The sequence below is a fragment of the Eretmochelys imbricata genome, chromosome 1 (genome assembly GCF_965152235.1).
Source record: "Eretmochelys imbricata isolate rEreImb1 chromosome 1, rEreImb1.hap1, whole genome shotgun sequence".
NCBI classification, from domain to species: Eukaryota; Metazoa; Chordata; order Testudines; family Cheloniidae; genus Eretmochelys; species Eretmochelys imbricata.
The window spans coordinates 221,581,278-221,607,406 of NC_135572.1; the positions used below are offsets into that span (position 1 = coordinate 221,581,278).

At 53.3% G+C, this 26,129-nt stretch overlaps 1 protein-coding gene and 1 pseudogene across 1 annotated transcript in view; both read left to right on the forward strand.

Annotated features, from left to right (window-relative positions):
• LOC144268809 (antigen WC1.1-like) overlaps positions 1–230 on the forward strand; it is a 36,047-nt pseudogene extending 35,817 nt beyond the window's left edge.
• A 6,224-nt stretch (positions 231–6,454) lies between these two features.
• LOC144269396 (scavenger receptor cysteine-rich type 1 protein M130-like) overlaps positions 6,455–26,129 on the forward strand; it is an 87,228-nt gene continuing 67,553 nt past the window's right edge. Inside the window, exons 1-4 of the mRNA XM_077825077.1 lie at positions 6,455–6,565; positions 22,251–22,408; positions 22,490–22,556; positions 23,094–23,121. Coding sequence (XP_077681203.1) covers positions 6,455–6,565; positions 22,251–22,408; positions 22,490–22,556; positions 23,094–23,121 — 364 coding nt within the window. The remainder of the gene's footprint in view (positions 6,566–22,250; positions 22,409–22,489; positions 22,557–23,093; positions 23,122–26,129) is intronic.

Below are 26,129 nucleotides of genomic sequence, written 5' to 3' on the forward strand. Positions count from 1 at the left end.
GTAAACGCCGTCTTGCTCTGCTGCTGCCCATCACCATAGAGTGGATCCACTGACTGTATGTGCCTCCCTTGGTATTTTCAGGTGGGAGTCTGCACTCACGAAGGAGTGAAGGTGTATCTGGGATGGAGAAGGAAACCCTGTTCCTGCCTCTGGAAGACACAGGTTATGATGATGTGGGACATTGTGACTCTGGGGGATCAATATCAGAACAATGTGATTGGACAAAATAACCTTGCGCTGATGTAAACGCTTCACCTCTTTCTCTTAGAAATGCTCCCTCTGTTCTGATGGTCCAGAGACAGTCCCTTCCAGTTTGATAGACAAAGCAGGTGTTTTTATAAGATTTGTGTGAAGTTGCAAGAACTACAAGTGTGAGAGGGAAAAGATTCATAAACTTTCTTTGTATAATTTCCCATTGTTTAAAGGGGTGGAAGTTTCCTGCTTTTTTATGCCTGTAATTTCTTCATCTTGAATTTGTGCCTTTTTGCATATTAAATCCTTTCTGAAAGTCTTCCCTGTTGTGAAAGTGTTTCTTGCCAGATGAATTGTGCAGTTTCCAGGGTTCATCACAGGGAGAGGCTGAGATACAACAAACCAGGAGACAAGGTTGGGCCACCTCTGGGTATGGCCAGCTGTTTGATGGGAGGTGAGTTTACACTGAATGTTCTATCAGGCATGTGGTAAAAGTGAGACACCGGCAAGAGAACATTCTGAGATGAGCAACATGGTTGTTACTAAACCTAATTCAGATCTGAAACTTTCCCTGAATCCAAGGAGATAAATGGGAAATTCTCTCTGGGTAATTCACACCTGAACTTAAGGAAACGGTAAAAAGAATTCCTCATTAGCGATAAATACAGAGGATGAATATTTCTGCTAGGACAAAAAAAAATTGAAAAGAAAATAATGACAAGAGGAGGGTTAATAAGAATCTGGGTTTCCACTGAAGCAATAAGGCTAAAACAAGTTACAAGTCACTGAGTTGTTCCTAGAAACCCCAGTAAAACCGATCGTTTTCACACAGTGGAATATTTATTTCCATGACAATCTACTAATACAGTTTAAAGTCCATACTGAGCTGAGTAGTGACTAGTGGAGAAGCCAGAAGTGCTCTCTGGATGAACCCTCAATGAAATCAATACCAGAATACCCACAGAGTACATCACTATTTCACAGAAATATCTTTCTTTCCTTCACCACCAATCCTGTGTGCAATTTGGTCACTTCATCTGTGGAAGGATAGAATGGAAATAGAAATGATGAATGCAGATGATTGGAAACTCCTTCTCTCAACAGGGTCAGGGGTCATATGAAGACACAGAAATACAGCAATTTACTTTCGAAAAGAGAAAAATTAAAAAGACATGACTGAGACATGTCACTGACCCGTGGAGACTGAGGAGGGAAATCTCAGGGGCTGTGCTACCCTGTTCCAGGGCAAAGAGAGAAGGAGAACTCCCCTCAAAATGACACATGCAGATCCTGGAGAAAAGGAAAGAGAACAGGGACAGCAGCAGGTGAAGGTGACTGAGTAGGCGATCCCCTTGTATAAGTGGGGGATGTTATGGAGATATTGTGATCTGGATCATAGAAACATAGAATATCAGGGTTGGAAGGGACCTCAGGAGGTCATCTAGTCCAACCCCCTGCTCAAAGCAGGACCGATTCCCGACTAAATCATCCCAGCCAGGGCTTTGTCAAGCCTGACCTTAAAAACTTCTAGGGAAGGAGATTCCACCACCTCCCTAGGTAACGCATTCCAATGTTTCACCACTCTCATAGTGAAAAAGTTTTTCCTAATATCCGACCTAAACCTCCCCCACTGCAACTTGAGACCATTACTCCTTGTTCTATCATCTGCTACCACTGAGAACAGTCTAGAGCCATCCTCTTTGGAACCCCCTTTCAGGTAGTTGAAAGTAGCTATCAAATCCCCCCTCATTCTTCTCTTCTGAAGACTAAACATCCCCAGTTCCCTCAGGCTCTCCTCGTAAATCATGTGTTCCAGTCCCCTAATAATTTTTGTTGCCCTCCGCTGGACTCTTTCCAATTTTTCCACATCCTTCTTGTAGTGTGGGGCCCAAAACTGGACACAGTACTCCAGATGAGGCCTCACCAATGTCCAATAGAGGGGAACGATCACGTCCCTCGATCTGCTGGCAATGCCCCTACTTATAAATCCCAAAATGCCATTGGCCTCCTTGGCAACAAGGGCACACTGTTGACTCATATCCAACTTCTCATCTACTGTAACCCCTAGGTCCTTTTCTGCAGAACTGCTGACAAGCCATTCGGTCCCCAGCCTGTAGCGGTGCATTGGATTCTCCCGTCCTAAGTGCAGCACTCTGCACTTGTCTTTGTTGAACCTCATCAGATTTCTTTTGGCCCAATCCTCCAATTTGTCTAGGTCGCTCTGTATCTTATCCCTACCCTCCAGCGTATCTACCTCTCCTCCCAGTTTAGTGTCATCTGCAAACTTGCTGAGGGTGCAATCCACACAATCCTCCAGATCATTTATGAAGATATTGAACAAAACCGGCCCCAGGACCGACCCTTGGGGCACTCCACTTGATACCGGCTGCCAACTAGACATGGTGCCATTGATCACTATCCGTTGAGCCCGATAATCTAGCCAGCTTTCTATCCACCTTATTGTCTATTCATCCAGCCCATGCTTCTTTAACTTGCTGGCAAGAATACTGTGGGACACTGTGTCAAAAGCTTTGCTAAAGTCAAGAAACAACACGTCCACTGCTTTCCCCTCATCCACAGAGCCAGTTATCTCGTCATAGAAGGCAATTAGATTAGTCAGACATGACTTGCCCTTGGTGAATCCATGCTGACTGTTCCTGATCACTTTCCTGTAGGATTCATACAAGGTTCATGCGCTTGGCAACATTCAGGGCACACCCGGAGTGTTGTGCAGGTGCTGTGCACACACAGCTCCTTTCAAGGGCATGAACCTTGGAATCTCGCCCAGATGATATGAACCGTGGGAAGCCTCCCCGGACTGGGCTCAAGGCCCGAGAGCAAGGAATGTGGTAGATAGAAATTGGTAAATAAGAAAGTTAAACAAAGCCAGTGTATTCCTTTTATCTGTTGGAGAATGTAATGCGCGGGGGAAGAGAAAGAATAAAGGGGAAGGTGGAAAGCTGACAGGCAGAAGCCTGTTAGCAGACCAGCCGCTTGCTTGCTAAAAGCTGTGTTCTGTCTTGTCATTGAACCACCGCACTTTCCTCTCCTCTAAGTGCTTCAGAATTGATTCCTTGAGGACCTGCTCCATGATCACTTGGATCACTTGGTAAGCTGGGTCCATTCAAACACTGAGCTTTAATAAAATGCAAGGTCATATTTCTGTGACTCAGAAGAGGATTTCGGCGTCATAGCGGACAAACAACTCAGCATGAAATCCGAGTGCCATGCTGTGGCCAAAAGGACCAACGCCATCTTTGGATATTTTCACAGGGTAAACTCACTGCACGTGGTGCCTCCTCCTGGCAGCTCTGGGGATTAGCTCTTGCCAGGCACCACCCTTCTCTGATGGTGTCTCTACCCATCATCTCTTTCACCCTATGGCCCCTCTCACTCTTAGAGCTGCAGCTTCCTTTTAGTGACCTGGCTAGAGGGCTGGGCCACAAAGGTTCTCCCCTTCCAGGGCATTCAAAGTCCTTGTGGACGAGCTGTCCAGCTGGCATCCCCAGCACCCTGGGCCACTTCCCAGTGGCTGATAGGGAACCCGGGCCTGCCTCTACACTGGCTTCCAGCCATGCAACCCTCTAACAAGCATCCAAGGGCTGTATGGTCCTACTCCATGCTGCAGTTTCCCTGGGCTTCTTCCTACCTATCTGGATTCCCCCTTTCTGGCTCCTATGCGTAGGGGCAGCTAGGGGGCTCTGCACACTGCCCCCGCCACAAGCACCACCCCCGCAGCTCAACATTGGCTGGGAACTGTGGCCAACGGGAGCTGCGGGGCCAGTGCTCCCTGGCTGCTCCTATGCACAGGAGCCAGAGGAAGGACATGTCACTGTTTCTGGGAGCTGCTTTAGGTAAGAGTGGCTCAGAGCCTGCACCCCTGACCCCCTCCCATGCCCCAACCCCCTGGCCCAGCCCTGGTCCCCCTCCCACCCTCTGAAGCCCTCAGACCCAACCAAGAGCCCCTTGGCCCGGTGGGGAGGGGCACCCGAGACCCCCGAGACCCGGCAGGACATCGGCTCCATCGTTGTCGATGCCCCTGGCCGCCCGGCACCTGAAACCACCTCTCCTCCTGCTCGATCCACTGCTACTCCCGCCCGGGCCCAAGGAACACCTCCCCTACAACACCTAGACGAGCGAGGGAGCCCCGCCCTCGCTTCTAACAATCTGGCAGAGCCTATGGAGGATGGTGCAGCAAAGACACTACCGGGCATGGGAGAGGGCCCGCCCCAAGGGGAACCCTCCCTCCCTCATGCTGCCTCACCGTTACACCCCCGAGCCCCTGAGCCACCGCCTCTGCCCCTCCGACACGACCCCTGCTAACCAGCCGCCAGATGATGCTATGGAGGGCTGGACCCTAGTCCAGGGGAAGCAAGGCAAGTGGAAGTCTCGAGCTCCGCTTTATCCCTCTGATGCGGAGGCCCTGCGGAAAACCAGGAAGGAGGGCACTGACACTGAGCCTTCCGCTCTGCCCACGAGTGAGATCCATCTGCCGGTGTCGGGTGGGGAAGACACGATAGCACTGGAAGGTAGGATCTCCCCTCCACGGGAGACCCTCCCCTCCGAGACCCCTGAGGAAGCCCCTTCTGCCCGGACATCACCCAAAACCTCCGCAAACCCCGAGGCGACCATTGAGGCGGGCGCCAGAGGGGAGACCCCCAGGGCGGCAGAAGGTGACCTCTCCTCCATGTATGAGGAGATTGAGGCCCTAGGTCTGACCTCGATCACCCAGGGAGAGGATGACCTTCTGCCTGCTGGCCTCGATCTGGGCAACCTCACTCCAGTCCCCCTTTCCCCATGCTCCCTCCCCAACCGCCTTCCCGGGCGGGGACCCTACAGAAGGTAGTCCACCACCTGATGCTGTCACTGCCAAATCCACCACAGAGCCTGCGCCTGGGATCACTGGGAGCCCCCTCCCCACCCCCTTAACCCTCGAATCTGATCGGGAGACCCCACCTTTCAGCTGCTTGCCTCCCGAAGCCCAGAACCTCGCCTCTGCCCCTGTCCCTACCCCGTCCCTGCCCAATCCACCTCCTCCTGTAATGCTATTAGAAAAGGAGTACTTGTGGCACCTTAGAGACTAACCAATTTATTTGAGCATAAGCTTTTGTGAGCTACAGCTCACTTCATCGGATGCATACTGTAGAAAATACAGAAGATGTTTGTTTTTATACACACAAATCATGAAAAAATGGGTGTTTAGAGTGGGGTGGGGGGAGAGAAAACCTTTTGTAGTGATAAACACCCATTTTTTCATGATTTGAGTGTATAAAAACAAACATCTTCTGTATTTTCCACAGTATGCATCCGATGAAGTGAGCTGTAGCTCACGAAAGCTTATGCTCAAATAAATTGGTTAGTCTCTAAGGTGCCACAAGTACTCCTTTTCTTTTAGCGAATACAGACTAACACAGCTGTTACTCTGAAACCTGTAATGCTATTGCCGCCCCTGGGGTTATTTCCTTCCCTTTTTTAGCGGATCCCCCCCAAGGAGCAGCCTTTGCATTCTCCTGCCGCGACCCATTAGGAGCTGCAATTTTCCCTCCGCCACCCCCTCTTACCCCAAGGCTTGAGATGGACCTAATAACTTTAGCCTGTCAGATGCCCCGTCGGTGGTCCGCACCCTGCCTGCCCGCCTCAGTGGACCACGAGGCTGCACCAAGGGCCCCGCCAGGGAATAACCGAGAAATCGCAACCCCACCCCCCCATGAGCTGCGAAAAGCGTTGCGGGAGTTTTTAGAAGACGCCCGTGGCTCCCGCAACAAGGTACAGCTAGCTCTCCAGCGATGGGGGGACTTTGACCAAATCCTCCAAGCCACAAGGGCCCTCATAAGGGAGGGTAGAGGGACAGGAAGGCAAGGTGCTGCGGCCTATGGGCGGGTCCACAGCTTCTGTGATCATTTATTCACTTACAGGACGAGTCACGGATTGATGTGCGACCCACTGGGGGCCGCGAACACCCCTGCCAACAAGGAAACCCCGCCCCCCAGACCTCCTCATGACACCTCTCATTATCGTACCTTTGAACACCCGGGGCAGTAGGATGGCTCTCCGCAGGTCCCAGGTGCTCTCTTTCCTTCGGGAGGGGGGGTACTCTGTGGTTTTCCTGCAGGAGACCCATTCGGATCCGACCACCGAGGACAGCTGGCGGCTGGAGTGGGGGGATAGGGTCTACTTTAGCCATTTCATGATTCAACAGGCTGGAGTGGCGACCCTGTTCTCCACCGACCTACAGCCCAAAGTGCTAGGGGTCACTAAGGCCATGCCGGGCCACCTGCTGCATCTCAGAGTCCGAATGGAGGGGCTCGTGATCAACCTCATTAACATCTATGCCCCGACAATGAGCCTGAAGAGGCCACAATTCTATCAGCGGGTATCCGCCTTCCTCAGCACCCTAGATTCTCAAGAGTGCCTAGTCCTGGAAGGGGACTATAACACCACCCTCAAGGAGCAGGACCACTCGGGGGCCGAGCTGAGCCCGGCCGCTGCGAACATTCTCCAAGAAATAGTCAAACATCACTCTCTAGAGGATGTCTGGCGTGACCACCACCCAGATGACACTTCCTCGTTCACCTTTGTCCAGGTGGAGGCCCATCGGTCACACCACTCCCGGTTGGACAGTATTTATTTATCACGTTTGCATCCTTCACGAGCCCACAGCTCCAACATTCGTCTGGCCCCATTCTCTGACCATCATCTAGCCACCATCACAGCCTCCCTCCGTGCAGAGAGGCCACGGCCGGCCTATTGGCATTTTAACAACACCCTGGTGGAGGATGAGGGCTTCGTGACGTCTTTCTGGGAGTTCTGGCTGGCCTGGTGTCAAGGTTCCTTCCCCACTCTGAACTCTAGGGTACAGATGTGGGGACCTGCATGAAAACCTCCTAAGCTTACTTTTACCAGCTTAGGTTAAAACTTCCCCAAGGTACACATTATTTTACCCTTTGCCCTTGGATTTCCACTCCCACCACCAAACTTTATCTGGGTTCCTGAAAAAAAGGAGTTTTGAGACGTCTTTCCCCCCCAAAATCCTCGCAACCCTTGCACCCCACTTCCTGGGGAAGGTTTGGTAAAAATCCTCACCAATTTGCATAGGTGACCACAGACCCAAACCCTTGGATCTTAGAACAATGAAAAAGCGTTCAGTTTTCTTAGAAGAAGACTTTTAATAGAAGTAAACGAATCACCTCCGTAAAATCAGGATGGTAGATACCTTACAGGATAATTAGATTCAAAACATAGAGAATCCCTCTAGGCAAAACCTTAAGTTACAAAAAAGACACACAGACAGGAATATTCATTCTATTCAGCACAGCTATTTTCTCAGCCATTTAAAGAAATCATAATCTAACACATACCTAGCTAGATTACTTACTAAGTTCTAAGACTCTATTCCTGTTCTGTCCCTGGAAAAAGCATCACACAGACAGACACAGACCCTTTGTTTGTCTCCCTCCTCAGAGCTTTTGAAAGTATCTTGTCTCCTCATTGGTCATTTTGGTCAGGTGCCAGCAAGATTACCTTTAGCTTCTTAACCCTTTACAGGTGAGAGGATTTTTCCTCTGGCCAGGAGGGATTTTAAAGAGCTTTACCCTTCCCTTTATATTTATGACACACACCCCAAATCTCAGCTAGGGTGAAACGCTGGCTGGAATTTCTTCCTGGAGCTCTAGGAAAAAACAGAGTTAAAAAGACACATGCACCTCTAAATATACTACCAAGTACATAAAGACTAACAATATTTTCCACATTTCAAGGACGATTTTAGCCAGTTGATTCTGGGAAACTTTCACAGGAGAGTGCATCAACCACTTTGTTAGAAGCTCCTGAGATATATTGGATGTTGAAATCAAAACTTTGGAAAGGTAAACTCCACCGAATAAGTTTTTTGTTATTTCCCATGGCGGTATGAAGCCACCGTAGCGCAGCATGTTCGGTTTGCAGGTGGAAACACCGTCCCCAAACATATGGGCGTAGCTTTTCCAGAGCATAGACAATAACGTAACATTCTTTTTCACTGACTGACCAGTTGCTTTCCCTTTCAGACAGTTTTTTGCTGAGAAACACTACAAGGGTGGAATTCTTGATCCGGTCCTTTCTGCATTAAAACTGCTCCCACACCACGCTCGGACGCATCTGTGGTTACTAGGAACGGTTTGTCAAAGTCTGGGGCCCTTAGTACAGGGTCAGACATGAGTGTCGCTTTAAGCTGGTTAAAGACCTTCTGACACTCTTCGGTCCACTGAACGGCATTTGGCTGTTTCTTTTTGGTTAGGTCTGGCAGTGGGGCGGCGATTTGGCTGTTTTGCGGTACAAATCGTCTGTAATAACCGGCCAAGCCTAAGAAGGATTGAACCTTTTTCTTTGACTTTGGGACAGGCCACTTTTGGATAGCATCCACTTTGGCCTGGAGGGGGCTGATAGTTCCTTGACCCACCTGTTGTCCAAGGTAAGTCACTCTGTTTAGGCCTATTTGACACTTCTTAGCCTTAACAGTTAGTCCTGCCTCCCTTATGCGCTCAAGGACTTTCTGTAGATGTTCCAGGTGTTCTGCCCAGGAATCCGAAAATATGGCCACATCGTCAAGGTAGGCGACTGCATATTCTCCTAATCCTGCGAGGAGATCATCGACAAGTCTTTGGAAGGTGGCGGGTGCATTTCACAGCCCGAAAGGGAGGACATTAAATTCATACAGCCCGAGATGTGTGGTGAAGGCTGACCTTTCCTTGGCAGATTCATCTAGCGGTACCTGCCAGTATCCCTTGGTTAAGTCCAAGGTAGAGATGAACTGGGCCCGTCCCAGTTTCTCTAATAGTTCATCTGTGCGTGGCATTGGATAGTTGTCTGGGCGAGTTCCAGCATTTAGCTTACGGTAGTCCACACAAAAACGTATCTCCCCATCTGTTTTGGGAACTAGAACCACTGGAGATGCCCATGCACTTCCAGAGGGGCGGATTACACCCATCTGTAACATATCCTGGATCTCCCGGTCTATAGCAGTTTTAGCTTGAGGAGACACCCGGTAAGGTCGGACTTTAATTGGGTGAGCATTACCTGTGTCAATGGAGTGGTATGCCCATCAGTCAGTCCTGGGGTGGCTGAGAACGTCGGCGCGTAGCTAGTGCACAGCTCCTTGATGTGCTGTCGCTGCATTCGCCCAAGGGTCATGGAGAGGTTCACCTCTCCCACATCACCAGCACTTTTCCCTTCATAGTAGACACCTTCAGGCCACTCAGCGTCGTCTCCTCCCTGGGCTGTAAACTGACAAACCTTTAATTCTCTGGAATAAAAGGGCTTTAGAGAATTAATATGGTACACCTTAGGCTTTCGGTTGGAGGTGGGGAATGCTAAGAGATAATTAACAGCCCCCAGGAGCTCCTGGACCATGAATGGCCCTTCCCACGATGCTTCCATTTTATGGGCCTGGAGCGCCTTTAAGACCATGACCTGGTCCCCTACTTGGAAGGATTGCTCTCTGGCATGTTTATCATACCAGGCTTTTTGCTCTTTCTGAGCATCCTGTAAGTTTTCTTTAGCAAGGGCTAAAGAGGTTCGAAGGGTGTTTTGTAGGTTGGTTACAAAGTCCAGAATGTTAGTTCCTGGAGAAGGTGAAAATCCCTCCCATTGCTGCTTCACCAACTGTAATGGCTCCTTAACCTCATGGCCATATACAAGTTCAAATGGGAAAAACCCTAAACTGGGATGTGGTACAGCTCTGTAGGCAAAAAGCAACTGCTGCAACACTAGGTTCCAATCATTGGAGTGTTCCTTTACGAATTTACGTATCGTGGCCCCCAAAGTTCCATTAAACTTCTCCACCATGCCATTTGTTTGATGGTGGTAAGGAGTCGCAACCAAGTGATTTACCCCATGAGCTTCCCAGAGGTTTTCAATAGTTCCTGCCAGGAAATTAGTCCCTGCATCTGTGAGGATGTCGGAGGGCCAACCTACCCTGGCAAAAATGTCTGCTAGTGCCTGGCACACACTTTTAGCCCTGGTGTTGCTTAGAGCTACTGCTTCCGGCCATCGGGTGGCAAAATCCATGAAAGTCAGTATGTACTGCTTTCCTCTGGGTGTCTTTTTTGGAAAAGGACCCAGAATCTCCACAGCTACTGGCTGAAATGGAACTTCAATGATGGGGAGTGGCTGGAGAGGGGCTTTGACCTGGTCTTGGGGTTTTCCCACTCTTTGGCATACTTCACAAGATCGGACATAGGTAGAAACATCCTTGCCCATTCCCTCCCAGTGGAATGACCCTCCCAAACAGTCTTTGGTCCTGTTCACCCCAGCATGGCCACTAGGATGATCATGGGCTAAGCTCAAGAGCTTGGCCCGATATTTAGTTGGAACTACCAACTGTCTCTGAGGATGTCAGTCTTCCTAGTGTCCACCAGAAAGAGTTTCCTTGTATAAAAGTCCTCTTTCTACAACAAACCTGGATCGATTAGAAGAGCTGAGAGGCGGTGGGTTGTTCCGTGCCACCGTCCAAGCTCTCTGGAGGCTTTCATCTGCTTCCTGTTCAGTCTGGAACTGTTCCCTTGATGCTGGAGACATCAGTTCCTCATTGGATTGTGGACCTATGCTTGGTCCCTCTGGAAGCGATGTAGGGGATGGGGCTGTTTCCGTTGACTGTGAACTGCTCTCCCCTGGGACACTATGTTGGGGTTCAGGCTCCGGCTGAGCCTTTTGTGTAGGGTTATGGGCTGCTGCCGGTTCAGGTTCGGTGGGGCCTTCTGGTGTTGAGGTTGCAAGTACTGGATTCAGTGCTGGCAATGGGTCTGGTGCTGGTTGTTCCACTGGTTCCGGTTCTGGGACTGGTTCCGTCTGGGTCTCTGGGACTGGATCCACTACTGCTGTTGCAGACATTAGCCTGGGGTCCGGGTCCATCACCTCTGAGTGGGTCCTGATAGAACTTTCCGGAACAGAGCTAGGCCTCACGGCTTGTTTAACCTGGCTGCGGGTGACCATTCCCACCCTCTTGGCCCACTTCACATGATTGGCCAAGTCTTCCCCCAACAGCATGGGGATGGGATAATCATCATAGACTGCAAAAGTCCATGTTCCTGACCAGCCCTGGTACTGGACAGGCAACTTGGGTGTAGGCAAATCAAAGAGTTGGACTTGAAGGGTTGAATCGTCACTTGGATCTCTGGGTTGATTAAATTGGGGTCCACTAAGGAAGCATGGATAGCTGACACTTGTGCTCCGGTGTCCCTCCATGTGGTGACCTTCTTCCCACCCACACTCACAGTTTCCCTCCGCTCCAAGGGTATCTGGGAGGTATCTGGGCCTGCGGACCTCTGGTGTGATTCCGGTGCAATGAACTGTAATCTGTTGGGGTTCTTGGGGCAGTTGGCCTTTACATGCCCCAGCTCATTACATTTAAAACATCGTCCAGCTGGCGGGTCACTGGGGCGAGGTGGGTTGCTGGAGAACGTGGTGGTGGGACGATAAGGGGTCTGGAGGGTTCTTTGGGAGGTAGGTGGGCTTTGGACGGCCCCCGGTAATAGGGTGTGGTTTGGGGTTGTCCCTTCTGGTCTCTGCTCCAACTGCGACCAGTTTTCTTCTTCTCTATCACCTCTACCCATCTGGCTCCAATCTCTGCTGCCTCGATTACAGTTTTGGGCTTCCCATCTAGGATGTATCTTTCTATTTCCTCAGGAACACCCTCTAAGAATTGTTCCATTTGCATTAGGAAGGGCAAATTTACTGGAGATTCAACACTTGCTCCTGATATCCAGGCATTCCAATGTTTCACAATGTGGTAGGCATGTCGTGTTTCCACCTTAGGGCTCTGAACCTCCGACGAGAATGCTCGGGTGTTAGCCCCATTCTGACTCTCGTTCATACTTGTTCATGTGTCCTTTAGGCATTTCAGCCACCACCTCAGCTAAGGGTCCTCTGAGCTGCGGCCTCAGCTCTACCATGTATTGGTTGGTAGAGATGCTGTACCCAAGGCAGGCCCTTTCGAAGTTTTCTAAGAAGGCCTCAGTATCATTGCCTGCCTTGTAGGTGGGGAACTTTCTGGGCTGGGAAGTGGTACATGGAGAAGGATTGCTAGGGTTTGTTGGTCTATTCTTCTGAGCCTTTACCTTCTCCATCTACAGTTCATGCTTCCTCTCTTTTTCCTTCTCCTCCTCCACATGCTTCCTTGCCTCCATTTCCCTCCTGTGGGCAGCCTCCTGTACCTCCTTCTCCATCCGCATGAGTTCTATCTGTCTTTCATGTTCCTTTTGTTTTTCAGCAGCCTCAAATCTGGCTAATTCCAGCTTTTGTTGAGCCGTGGAGTCTGTCATCCTAACCTCTCTGTTTTTAACTTACTTTACACCCGAGGTTTAGAAATAAAACAAACAAAACTTGGCTTGTAAAATTTTGCTGTGCTGGAATAGGATACCTATTCTCTGATAGTGATTGTCAGCCTACAGAAAAAGATAATTCCCTTTGTCTCTGCTCTGGCCCCAAATCAAAGCAAAACCCCCAACTACTTGGAAACCTGCTTTCCAGCAGCCCCAAAGGAAAAAAAATACATTTCCTTTTTAAAATCTGTTTTTCTGGTTCAAAAAATCTCAAATTGATCTCAAAAGGATTTCAGGTTACTCCCACTGCTCTGCCACCACGTCAAGGTTCCTTCCCCACTCTCAACTCTAGGGTACAGATGTGGGGACCTTCATGAAAACCTCCTAAGCGTATTTTTACCAGCTTAGGTTAAAACTTCCCCAAGGTACAAATTAATTTTACCTTTTGCCCTTGGATTTCCACTGCCACCACCAAATTTTATCTGGGTTTACTGGGAAACGTAGTTTGGACACATCTTTCCCCCCAAAATCCTCCCAACCCTTGCACCCCACTTCCTGGGGAAGGTTTGGTAAAAATCCTCACCAATTTGCATAGGTGACCACAGACCCAAACCCTTGGATCTGAGAACAATGAAAAAGCATTCAGTTTTCTTAGAAGAAGACTTTTAATAGAAGTAAAGGAATCACCTCTGTAAAATCAGGATGGTAGATACCTTACAGGGTAATTAGATTCAAAACATAGAGAATCCCTCTAGGCAAAACCTTAAGTTACAAAAAAGACACACAGACAGGAATATTCATTCTATTCAGCACAGCTATTTTCTCAGCCATTTAAAGAAATCATAATCTAACACATACCTAGCTAGATTACTTACTAAGTTCTAAGACTCCATTCCTGTTCTGTCTCCGGCAAAAGCATCACACAGACAGACACAGACCGTTTGTTTGTCTCCCTCCTCCCAGCTTTTGAAAGTATCTTGTCTGCTCATTGGTCATTTTGGTCAGGTGCCAGCAAGATTACCTTTAGCTTCTTAACCCTTTACAGGTGAGAGGATTTTTCGTCTGACCAGGAGGGATTTTAAAGGGGTTTACCCTTCCCTTTATATTTATGATACCTTGCGAGAGCCGCGGCGTGCCTTTCCCTTGGCGCGGTGATGGTGGGATCTAGGAAAGATGCGCACCAAGCTCTTCTGCCGTGACTACACCCGGTGCACCAGCCGACGGAGAAATGCAGCGATAGAGCAGTTGGAACTGAAGGTCTTACAGATGGAGAGGCATCTGGCAGCCAGCCCCGAGGACCCGTTCCTGTGCGGAGCATGCCAGGAGATGCGGGAGGAGATCCGGGCCCTCGAGGACCATCGGGCCCGAGGTGCCTTTGTTCGATTCTGCATCCGCCTCCTTCGGGAGATGGATCACGGCTCCCACTTCTTCTACGCCCTGGAGAAAATGAGGGGGGGCAAGAAACACGTCACCTGCCCTCTAGCAGAAGACGGCACCCCCCTCACGGATCCGGTGGAGATGTGTGGGAGGGCCAGTGACTCCAACTAGAGCTGCCTCTCACCTTGGCCAAGTTCTCGGAAGCCCTCCGTCGCACGCCCACCAATAAATCTCTGGGCATGGACGGGCTGACCGTGGAGTTCTACTGCGTGTATTGGGACATCCTTGGCCCAGACCTAGCCACTGTCTGGGCCGAGTCTTTGCAGGACAGAGTCCTCCCTCTTTCGTGCAGGCGAGCGGTGCTTGCCTTGTTGTCGAAGAAGGGGGACCTCTGCGACTTATGAAATTGGTGTCCCGTCTCGCTCCTTAGCACGGACTACAAAATCGTAGTGAAAGCAATCTCGCTGTGGCTAGGGTCCGTGCTGGCAGACATGATCCACCCAGACCAGACCTACACTGTCCCTGGCCGCAGCATTTTTGACAACCTATTTCTAGTCCGAGACCTTTTGGAACTCGGGAGTAGAGACGGTCTGTTGTTCGCCCTCCTGTCTCTTGATCAGGAGAAGGCGTTCTATAGAGAGGACCATGGGTACCTCCTGGGCACTCTGCAGGCTTTTGGATTCAGACCTTAGTTTGTGAGTTTTCTCCAGGTGCTGTACGCTTCCGCGGAGTGTCTGGTTAGGCTCAACTGGACCCTGACTGAATCAGTCAGCTTCGGGTGAGGAGTACGGCAGGGGTGCCCCTTCTCGGGCCAGCTGTACGCTCTGGTGATCGAGCCCTTGTTCTGTCTCCTCCACAGGAGGTTGACAGGGTTGGTGCTGCGGGAGCTGGAGCTGCAGCTGGTCCTGTCGGCTTACGCCGATGATGTGCTCCTCGTGGTCCAGGGCCCGGGCTACTTGGCGTGGGTGGAGGCTTGCCAGGCCATCTATTCGGCAGCCTCCTCCGCCCGAGTCAACTGGGTCAAGAGCTCTGGCTTGGCGGTAGGGGACTGGCGGCAGGTGAGCTCCCTCCCACCAGTGCTTCAGACCATCCAGTGGAACGCGCGTCCACTGCTCTACCTAGGTGTTTGCCTTTCTGCCACGCACCCTTTTCCACGGGAGAACTGGCAAAATTTAGAAGGCGGGATGATAGAGCGGCTCCGGAAATGGACGAGGCTACTCCGATGTATCTCCCTCTGAGGGATAGCGTTGGTGCTTAACCAACTAGTCCTGTCCATGCTCTGGTACTGGCTCAGCACCCTGGTCCTGGCCCCGGGTTTTCTGACCAACCTCCGGACATCGATTCTAGAGTTCTTTTGGTCAAGAATGTACTGGTCCCGTGTAGGGGTTCTTCATCTACCCCTGAAAGAAGGAGAGCAGGGCCTGAAGTGTCTGCACACTCAGGTCCGTGTCTTCCGCCTCCAGGCCCTGCAGAAGCTCCTCTATAGTGAAGGTAGTTCGACGTGGAGCATACTGGCGCATGTCTTCCTGCGCCGCTTCCAAGGGCTCCGATACGACCAGCAGCTCTTTCTTCTCTGTCCGAGAGGTTTTCTGTGAGACCTCTCCGGGCTGCCGATCTTCTACCAGGACCTCCTCCGGACTTGGAACCTGTTTTCAGTGACCAGGTCCGCGACGGCCACTGTGGGAGCAAATCTCCTCACGGAGCCCCTGCTTCACAACCCCCAGCTCCGTGCGCAGGTGGCGGAGTCCCGCTCGGTGCGCCAGAGTTTGGTCTTGGCGGAAGTCACGAGAGTTGGAGACCTCCTGGACTACGACTGGGGAGACTGGCTGGATCCCCTGACGCTTGCTCGGCGCATGGGGCTCTCCAGACCTCATACCCCCCGGCGCGTACTTCAGGAGGTGAAGGCTGCTTTGACGCCTGCTGCTCGGGCTTATCTCAACCGAGCCCTGCGCGAGGGCGCACCCCGCTCACCCTCTACCCCAGGCCCGCCGGACCTTTTAATTGGGCCCCTACCCTGTAGATCCCAACAAACCCCTCATGCTTTCACTGCGAGCCAGCTGCATGAATTGCAGCCAGTCAGCTTCCAAACCGCGCCAAGGAAACATCTATACACACTAATGCTTCATACCCTTCATGCCCTCACCCTGGTGTCCCGCCCCGATACAAAGTGGCGGGACCTCCTGCCACCTTTGGAGGGTGAGCAGCCCTGGTGGGCCAGCCTGTTTTGCACCTTGGTCCCGAGGCCCGTCGGGAACATTAGTTGGCCGCTCCTTCACGGATCTGTGAGCACGGGCGTGTTTTTGATGCGGTTCACCCCCATTCCAGATACTTGCCCTTTTTGCAATGTGAGGAAATCCTGGCACATGTATATTTAGAGTGTGCCAGGCTGCAGCCCCTTTTCCGGCTCCTCATGAATATTTTATTACACTTTTGGCTGCATTTTTCCCCTCACCTTTTCATTTACACACTCCCGATCCATGGCCCCACAAAGTCGCGGGATCTCCTGGTTAACCTCCTCCTAGCCCTAGCTAAAACAGCCATCTATAAAACCAGGGAGAGGAGGTTGGCCAATGAAGCTTCCTGCGACTGTAGGGCCATTTTCTGATCCTCAGTACACTCATGTATCCGGGCGGAGTTCTTCTGGGCACAGTCCACCGACTCCCTTGACACCTTCGAGGAGTGGTGGGCGCTGTCCGAGGTTCTCTGCTCAGTGACCCCATCCAGTTCCCTCCGTCTGACCATTTGATTGAGGGGAAGAGCGAGAGACCCCAGCCCCAGCCATTGCCGCTGTGGATACCATCATCACCCACCACCTAGGAGGGGCCCTTTCACACGTGAGTGCACGCCACCCCCCAAACTGCCCATCCCACAGCCTTGCCCATCTTGTTGGGCACACTCAGGAGAGGAATAGTTGATGACACTGGGCGTGGCACTAGGTAACTTGAGCGGGTGGAAGACCATGAGTGTCGAGGAAGCCCCCCGGCTCTGGGCCCAGGCAAGCCTGAACACTTCTCTTCCCTGAAGGCTGCTGTGCTATACATTGCATTTGCTTTTGTTTTCTTGCATAGTTTTGTTTTGTCTTCTTTGGTGATTCATGTAAGTGTGTTCCACAAATAATTTTTTTTCTGCTTTTTACAAAAAAAAAAAAGCCCTGGGCTTTCCTTGCTTTTTGCCCCTGCTTTCGGCTCCCCCCCAACCGGGCCAGATGCTCTCCCCCCTTTCTTTTCTTTTTGTTGTTTTTTTTTCTTTCTCTGCTGTTGCTAGAGTGCTGGCTGTCTGCCAGCCTGCTGTTAGCCCCGCCCTGCCCGCCCTCGGACGCTACTGCCGCTCCAGCTGAAACCACCCCCCCGAGAGAGGGGATGCCTGCCGGCCCACTTCCCCAGAGGGGGGGAGTGGAAGGACCAGCCCCCAGACCCAGCCGCTTGCTGTTTGTCTGCAGACCCGTCTTCAGTCGAGAGGACTCTTATCACTTGCCCAGGCATTTCTGGCATGCAAAAAAGAAAACCCAGAACAGACAGAGAAAAAGCTGTCCACCAGAGGAACATTCCCCGGGGAATCTACAAATCGCTGTGGAGGGGGCCTAAGACTGAATAACTTTCGAACTGTGCTGTCGTGTGGGGGCAGGCCGTGACTGTGTTGTGACTGTGTTTGTAGGGACACAGGGGGTGTGGCACGGAGCTGCCCCCCGATCCATCTGTGTCCTACCAACCCCCACGCTACCATCTTCACAACTTCCTCCTACACCTTCTTTGCTGGCTGTCCAACATCTGCCTCTGGACTCAGCTGCTCACCCTGATTCCACCGCGTGGGCCAGAAGTACCAGCTAACCAAACAGGACTCTCTGGACAAGCGTACGGTGGTTCATGTGCCCCCCCCCGAATTGTCCACTCCACAGCTTGTCCCTTTTTACCTGACCTCAATGCCTGTTAATCACCTGCCACCACCCCCGCTGGGGCATCGGCAATGGAGGGCACCGCGGTGACCTCAACCGCTGCCATGCCCATCGCCTCCCCAGACTCTAGGGAAGCCCCTCCAGCCGGCGGGAAACGCCAGGGCAAGAAGAAGGGGAAGGGCCCCGCTAAAACCACCGGGCCCTCCATGGCAGGGGGCACCCCCACTGCTGCAGCCCCGCCATCGACCACAGCATCCTCCCCCGCTGCCCCCTCCACCAGCTCTGTGGATGTCCCTCCCTCAGCCCCCAGGAAGTGTGGCCAGGCGACGGCAGCCCCCCTGGCCTGCCGCCTCATCATCTCGCCCACCCACCGCCTCCGCCACCAACAATAGCGGCCAGGGCCCCTTTCCCACCATGACAAGGAAGCAAGGTGTCCGATGCCTCCTGGTTCCCGCCTCGCCCCATGTGGAGACATATGTGCGGGTGTTGGCGAGGGTGGTGGGGCCCTCGGCCATTGTGGCAGCCTCCAAAATGTACGGGAAGGTCATTTTCTTCTTAGAATCGGAGTCTGCCACCCAGGAAGTGATGGAGAGGGGCCTGGCGGTGGGGGGGTGTTTGTCCCCCTAGAGCCGCTAGAGGACCTGGGCATCCTCCTGGGTCCTGACCTCTGTCCCTCCTTTTCTCCCCAATGCTGCCCTGCTACCCGCCCTTTCCACCCTGGGGAAACCTGTTTCTGTTATCAGCCCTCTCCTGTTGGGCTGCAAGGACCCCACCCTCCATCACATTTTTTCCTTCTGCCGGCAAGTGCAACTTTTATTGTCGTTGGCGGCACGTGACAGAGGGGTGCTCGAAGGGTCCTTCCTAGTCCCCCACGAGGGGGCCCGTTACTGGGTGTACTTTTCCACAGGGGAAGCCCAGTGCTACCTCTGCCGGGCGTCAGGGCATGTCCGGAGGGACTGCCCCTTAGCCCGGCAAGGAGGGGCACCTGGGATCCCCGAGACCCGGCAGGACATCGGCCCCATCATTGCCGACGCCCCTGGCTGCCCGGTACGCGAATCCGCCCCCTGTCCTCTTCGGACCACCGCTACTCCCGCTCAGGCCCAAGGGGCACCTCCTCTACAACGCCCAGATGAGTGAGAGAGCCCCGCCCTCACTGCTGACAATCTAGCGGGGCCTATGGAGGAGGGTGTGGCAGAGATACCACCAGGCATGGGAGAGAGCCTGCCCCAGGGAGAATCCTCCCTCCCTTATGCTGCCCCACCATTCCCCCACAAGTTCCTGAGCCATCGCCTTTACCCCCTGACACAACCCCTGCTAACCAGCCCCCAGATGATGCCATGGAGGGCTGGGCCCTAGTCCAGGGGAAGCAAGGCAAGCGGAAGGCTCGAGCTCCACCTCATCTACCCGAGGCGGAGATGCTCTGGAAGACCAGGAAGGGGGGCACCGATGCCGAACCTTCCGCTTTGCCCACGAGTGCATCCCATCCACCGGTGTCAGCCGGGAAAGACGTGGCAGCACCGGAAGGTAGAGTCTCCCCTCCACGGGAGACCCTCCCCTCCGAGATCCTCGAGGAAGCCCCTTCTGTCCTGACGCTACCTGAAGCCCCCGTGAAACCCGAGGCAACCATCGTGGCAGGTGCCAGAGGGGAGAGCCCCAGGGAGGCAGAAAGTGTCCTCTCCTCCATGTTTGAGGAGATCGAGACCTTAGATCTGACCCCGGTCGCCCAGGGGGAGGACGACCTGTTGCCAGGAAATCTCGATCTGGGCAACCTCACTCCACCCTTCTTTTCTCCATGCTCCCTCCCCTTAACTGCTGCTTCCGCTCCCACCTCCGAGGAGCCCCTGGACTTCTCCACCAACCCACCCGCTGATGGTACCCCGCTGATGACCACCGAGCCTGCTCAGGTGACAGCCGGCGCCATGCGGCTGGGGCATGAGTTGCCAGGGGCACCCCCCATTGGTACAGAGCAATCGATTTCCTTCCCAGGCGGGGGCCCTACAGAAAATAATCCACCTCCTGATGCTGTGGCCGCTACTTCCACCACAGAGCGCGCGCCCAGTGTCACTGAGAGCTCCCTCCCCAGCACCTTAATCCTTGAGCCTGATCGGGAGGTGCCACCATCCAGATGCTTGTCTCCCGAAACCCAGAACCTCACCTCTGCCCCTGCCCCTATACAATTTGCCTCCTGCAATGTCATTGCCCCCCCCCCCGGGGCTGTCTCCTTCCCTTTCCCAACTGATGACCCCAGGGAGCGGCCTTTTCCCCTCCACCACCCCCTATCGCCCCAGAGCTTGAGGCGGGCCTAGAAGCTACAGCCCATCAGGCACCCCGTCGGGGGTCCGCACCCTACTTGTCCATTTTAGTGGACCACGGGGCCGCACCAAGGGCCCCGCTGGAGAACAACCGGGAAACCGTAACCCCATGAGCTGCGAGAAGAGCTGCGGAAGTTTTTAGAGGATGTCTGTGGCTCTTGCAACAAGGTACAACTTGCTCTCCAGTGATGGGGGGAATTTTCTCAAATCCTCCGGGCCACAAGGGGCCTCATGGGGGAAGGTAAAGGGACGGGGAAGCAGGATGCCGCGGCCTACTGGCAGGTCCGCGTCTTCCGTGAACAATTACTCACGTGCAGGATGGGTCACGGACTGCTGCACGGCCCGCTGGGAGATGCGAGCATCCCTGCCAGTGAGGACCCCCCCTACCCTCCCCATAACACCTCTCACCATCGCAATGTTGAACACCCGGGGTTTTAGGATGGCTCTCTGCAGGTCCCAGGTGTTCTCCTTCCTTCGGGAGGGAGGGTACTCTGTGGTTTTCCTGCAGGAGACCCATACAGACCCGACTGCCGAAGACAGTTGATGGCTGGAGCGGGGGGACAGGGTCTACTTTAGCCATGCCACGGTTCGACAGGCTGGTGTGGCGACCTTGTTCTCCCCCGACCTGCGGCCCAAGGTGCTAGGGGTCGCCGAGGCCATGCCGGGTCGCCTGCTGCATCTCCAGGTCCGTATGGAGGGGCTCGTGGTTAATCTCGTTAACGTCTATGCCCCGACATTGGGCCTGGAGCGGCTGCAATTCTACCAATGGGCATCCGCCTTCCTCGGCACCTTAGATTCTCATGAGTGCCTGGTCCTGGGAGGGGACTTTAATACCACCCTTGAGGAACAGGACCATTCGGGGACTGAGAAGAGCCCGGTCGCCGCGGACACCCTCTGGGAGATAGTCGAACATCACTCCCTAGTGGACATCTGGCACAACCACCACCCGGATGACACTTCCACGTTCACCTTTGTCCGGGTGGAAGACCATCGGTCGAGCCACTCCCGGTTGGACTGCATTTATTTATCACGCTTCCATCTCTCATGAGCCCACTCCTCCAGCATTCGGCTGGCCCCATTTTCTGACCATCATCTAGCCACCGTGACAGTCTCCCTCTGTGCGGAGAGGCGGGGCCGGCCTACTGGCATTTTAACAACAGCCTGTTGGAAGATGAGGACTTTGTGACATCCTTCTGGGAATTCTGGCTGGCCTGGCGAGGGCAGCAGCATGCCTTTCCCTTGGCGTGGCAATGGTGGGACCTGGGGAAGGTGCGCACCCGGCTTTTCTGCCGCGACTACATCTGGGGCACCAGCTGACGCAGAAATGTGGCGATAGAGCAGTTGGAATGGGAGGTCTTAGAGATGGAGATGTGTCTGGCCGCCAGCCCCGAGGACCCGCTCCTCTGCGGAGCGTGCCGGGAGAAGCGGGAGGAGTCCCTCGAAGATCATCGGGCCTGGGGCGCCTTTGTTCGATCCCGCATCCACCACATTCAGGAGATGGATCGTGGCTCCCGCTTCTTCTATGCCCTGGAGAAAACGAGGGGGGCCAAGAAACATGTCACCTGCCTCCTGGTAGAAGATGGCACCCTCCTCAAGGAACTGGTGGAGATGTGCAGGAGGGCCCGATCCTTCTACGCAAGTCTTTTCTTCCCGGAGCCAACCGACCCTGGGGCTTGCAGAGTACTCTGGGAGAAGCTCCCTATGGTCAGCGTGAGCGACCGAGACCAGCTAGAGTTGCCTCTCCCTCTGGCCGAGTTCTCGGAAGCCCTCCGTCACATGCCCACCAATAAATCTCCAGGCATGGATGGGCTGACTGTGGAGTTCTACTGCGTGTTTTGGGACGTCCTCAGCCCAGACCGAGTCACCGTCTGGGCCGAGTCTCTGCAGAGCGGGGTCCTCCCTCTTTCGTGCAGGAGAGCCGTGCTCGCCTTGTTGCCGAAGAAAGGGGACATCCGCGATTTAAAAAATTGGCGTCCCGTCTCGCTCCTCAGCACGGACTACAAAATTGTAGCGAAAGCAAGCTCGCTGCGGCTAGGGTCTGTGCTGGTGGAAGTGATCCACCGAGACCAGACCTACACCGTCCGGGACCACAGTACCTTTGATAACCTATTTCTGGTTCGGGACCTTTTGGAACTCAGGCGTAGAAACAGTCTGTCATTCGCTCTCCTGTTCCTACATTAGGAGAAGGCGTTCGATAGGGTGGATCACGGGTACCTCCTGAACACTATGCGAGCGTTCGGTTTCAGACCCCAGTTTGTGGGTTTTCTCCGGGTGCTGAACACCTCTGCGGAGTGTCTGGTTAAGCTCAACTGGACCCTGACCGAACCTGTCAGCTTCAGGTGAGGAGTATGGCAGAAGTGCCCTTTCTCAGGCCAGCTGTATGCTCTGGTGATCGAGCCCTTCCTCTGCCTCTTCCGCAGGACGTTGACAGGGTTGGGTCTGCGGGAGCCGGAGCTGCGACTGGTCCTGCCAGTGTACGCTGATGACGTGCTCCTCATGGTCCAGGACTTGGGCGACTTGGCGCAGGTGGAGGCTTGCCAGGCCATCTATTCGGCAGCCTCCTCTGCCTGGGTCAACTGGGTCAAGAGCTCTGGCTTGGCGGTAGGAGACTGGCGGCAGGCAAGCTCCCTCCCACCCACACTTCAGACCATCCGGTGGAGCGCGGGTCCGCTGCTCTACCTCGGCATTTACCTTCCTGCCATGCATCCCTCTCCACTGGAGAACTGGGAAAATTTAGAGGGCGGGGTGATAGACCGGCTCTGGAAATGGACGGGACTACTCCGATGTCTCTCCCTTCGTGCGAGAGCACTGGTGCTTAATCAACTAGTCCTGTCCAAGCTCTGGTACTAGATCAACACCCTGGTCCCAGCCCCGGGTTTCCTGACCAACCTCCGGACATCGATTCTGGGGTTCTTTTGGTCAGGAATGCACTGGGCCCCTGTAGGGGTTCTTCATCTACCCCTGAAGGAAGGAGGACAGGGCCTGAAGTGTCTGCACACTCAGGTCTGCGTCTTCCGCCTCCAGGCCCTGCAGAAGCTCCTCTATAGTGAAGGTAGTTCGACGTGGAGCATACTGGCGCATGTCTTCCTGCGCCGCTTCCAAGGGCTCCGATACGACCAGCAGCTCTTTCTTCTCTGTCCGAGAGGTTTTCTGTGAGACCTCTCCGGGCTGCCGATCTTCTACCAGGACCTCCTCCGGACTTGGAACCTGTTTTCAGTGACCAGGTCCGCGACGGCCACTGTGGGAGCAAATCTCCTCGCGGAGCCCCTGCTACACCACCCCCAGCTCCGTGTGAAGGTGGCAGAGTCCCTCTCGGTGCGCCAGAGCTTGATCCTGTCAGAAGTCAAGAGAGTCGGAAACCTCCTGGACTACGACCGGAGAGACTGGCTGGATCCCCTGATGCTTGCTCGGTGCATGGGGCTCTCCAGACCTCGTACCCCCGGCGCGTACTTCAGGAGGTGAAGGCTGCTTTGCCGCCCGCTGCTAGAGCTCACCTCGATCGGGTCCTGCTCGGGGACATGCCCCACCCACCCTCTACCCCAGGCCCGCTGGACGTTTTATTTGGACCCCTGCCCTGTAGACCCAAATGAGCCCCTCACCCCTTTACTCTGAGCTGGCTGCATGAACTGCAGCTGGTATGCTTCCAAACCGCGCTAAGGAAACATCTATAAACGCTCGTGCTCCACACCCTTCATGCCCTCACCCTAGTGTCCCGCCCCGACACAAAGTGGCGAGACCTTCTGCCACCTTTGGAGGGTGAGCAGCCCCGGTGAGCCAGCCTATGTTCCACCTTGGTTCCGAGGCCCGTCGGGGACATTAGTTGGCCGCTCCTTCACGGAGCTGTGAGCACGGGCATGTACTTGGCGCGGTTCAACTCCATCCCAGATACCTGTCCGTTTTGCGGTGTGAGGGAAACCCTGGCACATGTATATTTGGAGTGCGTCAGGCTTCAGCCCCTGTTCCGGCTCCTCACAAATCTTTTGGTATGTTTTCGGTTGCATTTTTCCCCTCGCCTTTTTATTTATGCACTCCCCAGCCGTGGCCTCACAAAGTCGCGGGATCTCCTTGTTAACCTCATCCTGGTCCTGGCTAAAACGGCCATCTATTAAGCCAGAGAGAGGAGGTTGGCCGATGGAGTTTCCTGTGACTGTGGGGCCGTTTTCCGATCCTCGGTCTGTTCACGTATCCGGGCGGAGTTCCTCTGGGCGGCATCCACCGACTCCCTTGATGCTTTTGAGGAGCGGTGGGCGCTGTCTGAGGCTCTCTGCTCAGTGTCCCCGTCCGGCTCCCTTTGTTTTGACCCTTTGATTGGGGGAGAGAATAAGGGACCCCAGCCCCAGCCATTGCTGCTGCAGACTCCACCACCCTAGAGGGGTCCTTTCACACGTGGGTGCACATGCCCCCCCCCAGGTTGTCCACCCCACAGCCTGCCCCTCTTGTTGGGTGCTTTCAGAGGAGGGAATTGTTGGTGACACTCGGGCGTGGCACCAGGTAACTCAAGGGGGTGGCAGACCTTGAGAGTCGATGAAGCCCTCTCGCTCTGGACCACCAGGTAACGCCGAAGGGTGGAAGACCATGAAAGTCGAGGTCTATCCACCGCTCTGGGCCCAGGCAAGCTTGAACACTTCTCTCCCCTGAAGCTAATGAGAAAACAATTGTGATTGGTTGCTGTGTTACACATTGCATATGCTGGTGTTTTGTTTTGTAAGTGTGTTATGCAAATAAAAATCACTCTCTTGTAAAAAAATAAATAAATAAAAATTACTCTCCTATCGCCATCTGGCCCGACCCTCTCACTATATATACATATATATATATACACAGGAGAATAGTGACTAGCAATAGGGAGGTGATTTTACCCCTGTACAGCATTGGTCAGACCGATATTGAACTATTGCATCGAGTTCTGGTGTACACATTGTAAAAAGGATGGTGCAAATTGAAGAAGGATGGTGAAAAACAGAAAAGGGCTACAAACATTATTCAGGAGCTGAAAAAATGTCTTATAGAGAGACAGAACAGCTCAACCTGGTCAGTGTATCAAAAAGAAGACCAAGAGGTGACTTGATTATGGTGCATAAATGCCCTCACAAAGAGAAAGTACTGAGTACTAAAGGGCTCTTTAATCTAGCACAAAAAGGCATAACAAGAACCAATGGCTGGAATTTAATGCCAGAGTCATTGAAATCTGAATCAAGCACAAGCTTTTAATAGGCTGATTGACATCGGAACAAATTACAGATGGATGGACTCTCCACCCCACATGGGGTTGGGGCTGAGGAAATACTCTGAAGTGGTATAGAAAATTACTTATTACATGTGCTTAAAATCATAGAATCATAGAAGATTAGGGTTGGAAGAGAACTCAGGAGGTCATCTAGTCCAATCCCCTGCTCAAAGCAGGACCCACCCCAACTAAATCATCCCAGCCAGGGCTTTGTCAAGCCGGGTCTTAAAAATCTCTAAGGAATGGAGACTCCACCACCTCCCTAGGTAACCCATTCACCACGCTCCGAGTGAAATAGTGTTTCCTAATATCCAACCTAGACCTCCCCCACTGCTACTTGAGACCATTGCTCCTTGTTCTGTCATCTGCCACCACTCAGAACAGCCTAGCTCCATCCTCTATGGAACCCCCCTTCAGGTAGTTGAAGGCTGCTATCTCACTCTTCTCTTCTGCAGACTAAATAAGCCCAGTTCCCTCAGCCTCTCCTCATAAATCATGTGCCCCAGCCCCCTAATAATTCTCATTGCCCTCCACTGGACTCTCTCCAATTTGTCCACATCCTTACTGTTGGGCCCGAAACTGGACACCATACTCCAGATGTGCCCTCATTAGTGCCAAATAGAGGGGAAGAATCAGTTCCCTCGATCTGCTGGCAACGCTCCGACAAATGCAGCCCAATATGCCATTAGCCTTCTTGTCAACAAGGGCACGCTGCTGACTCATATCCAGCTTCTCGTCCACTGTAATCCCCAGGTTCTTTTCTGCAGAACTGCCTCTTAGCCAGTCAGTCCCCAGCCTCCAGCGGTGCATGGGATTCTTCTGTCCTAAGTGCA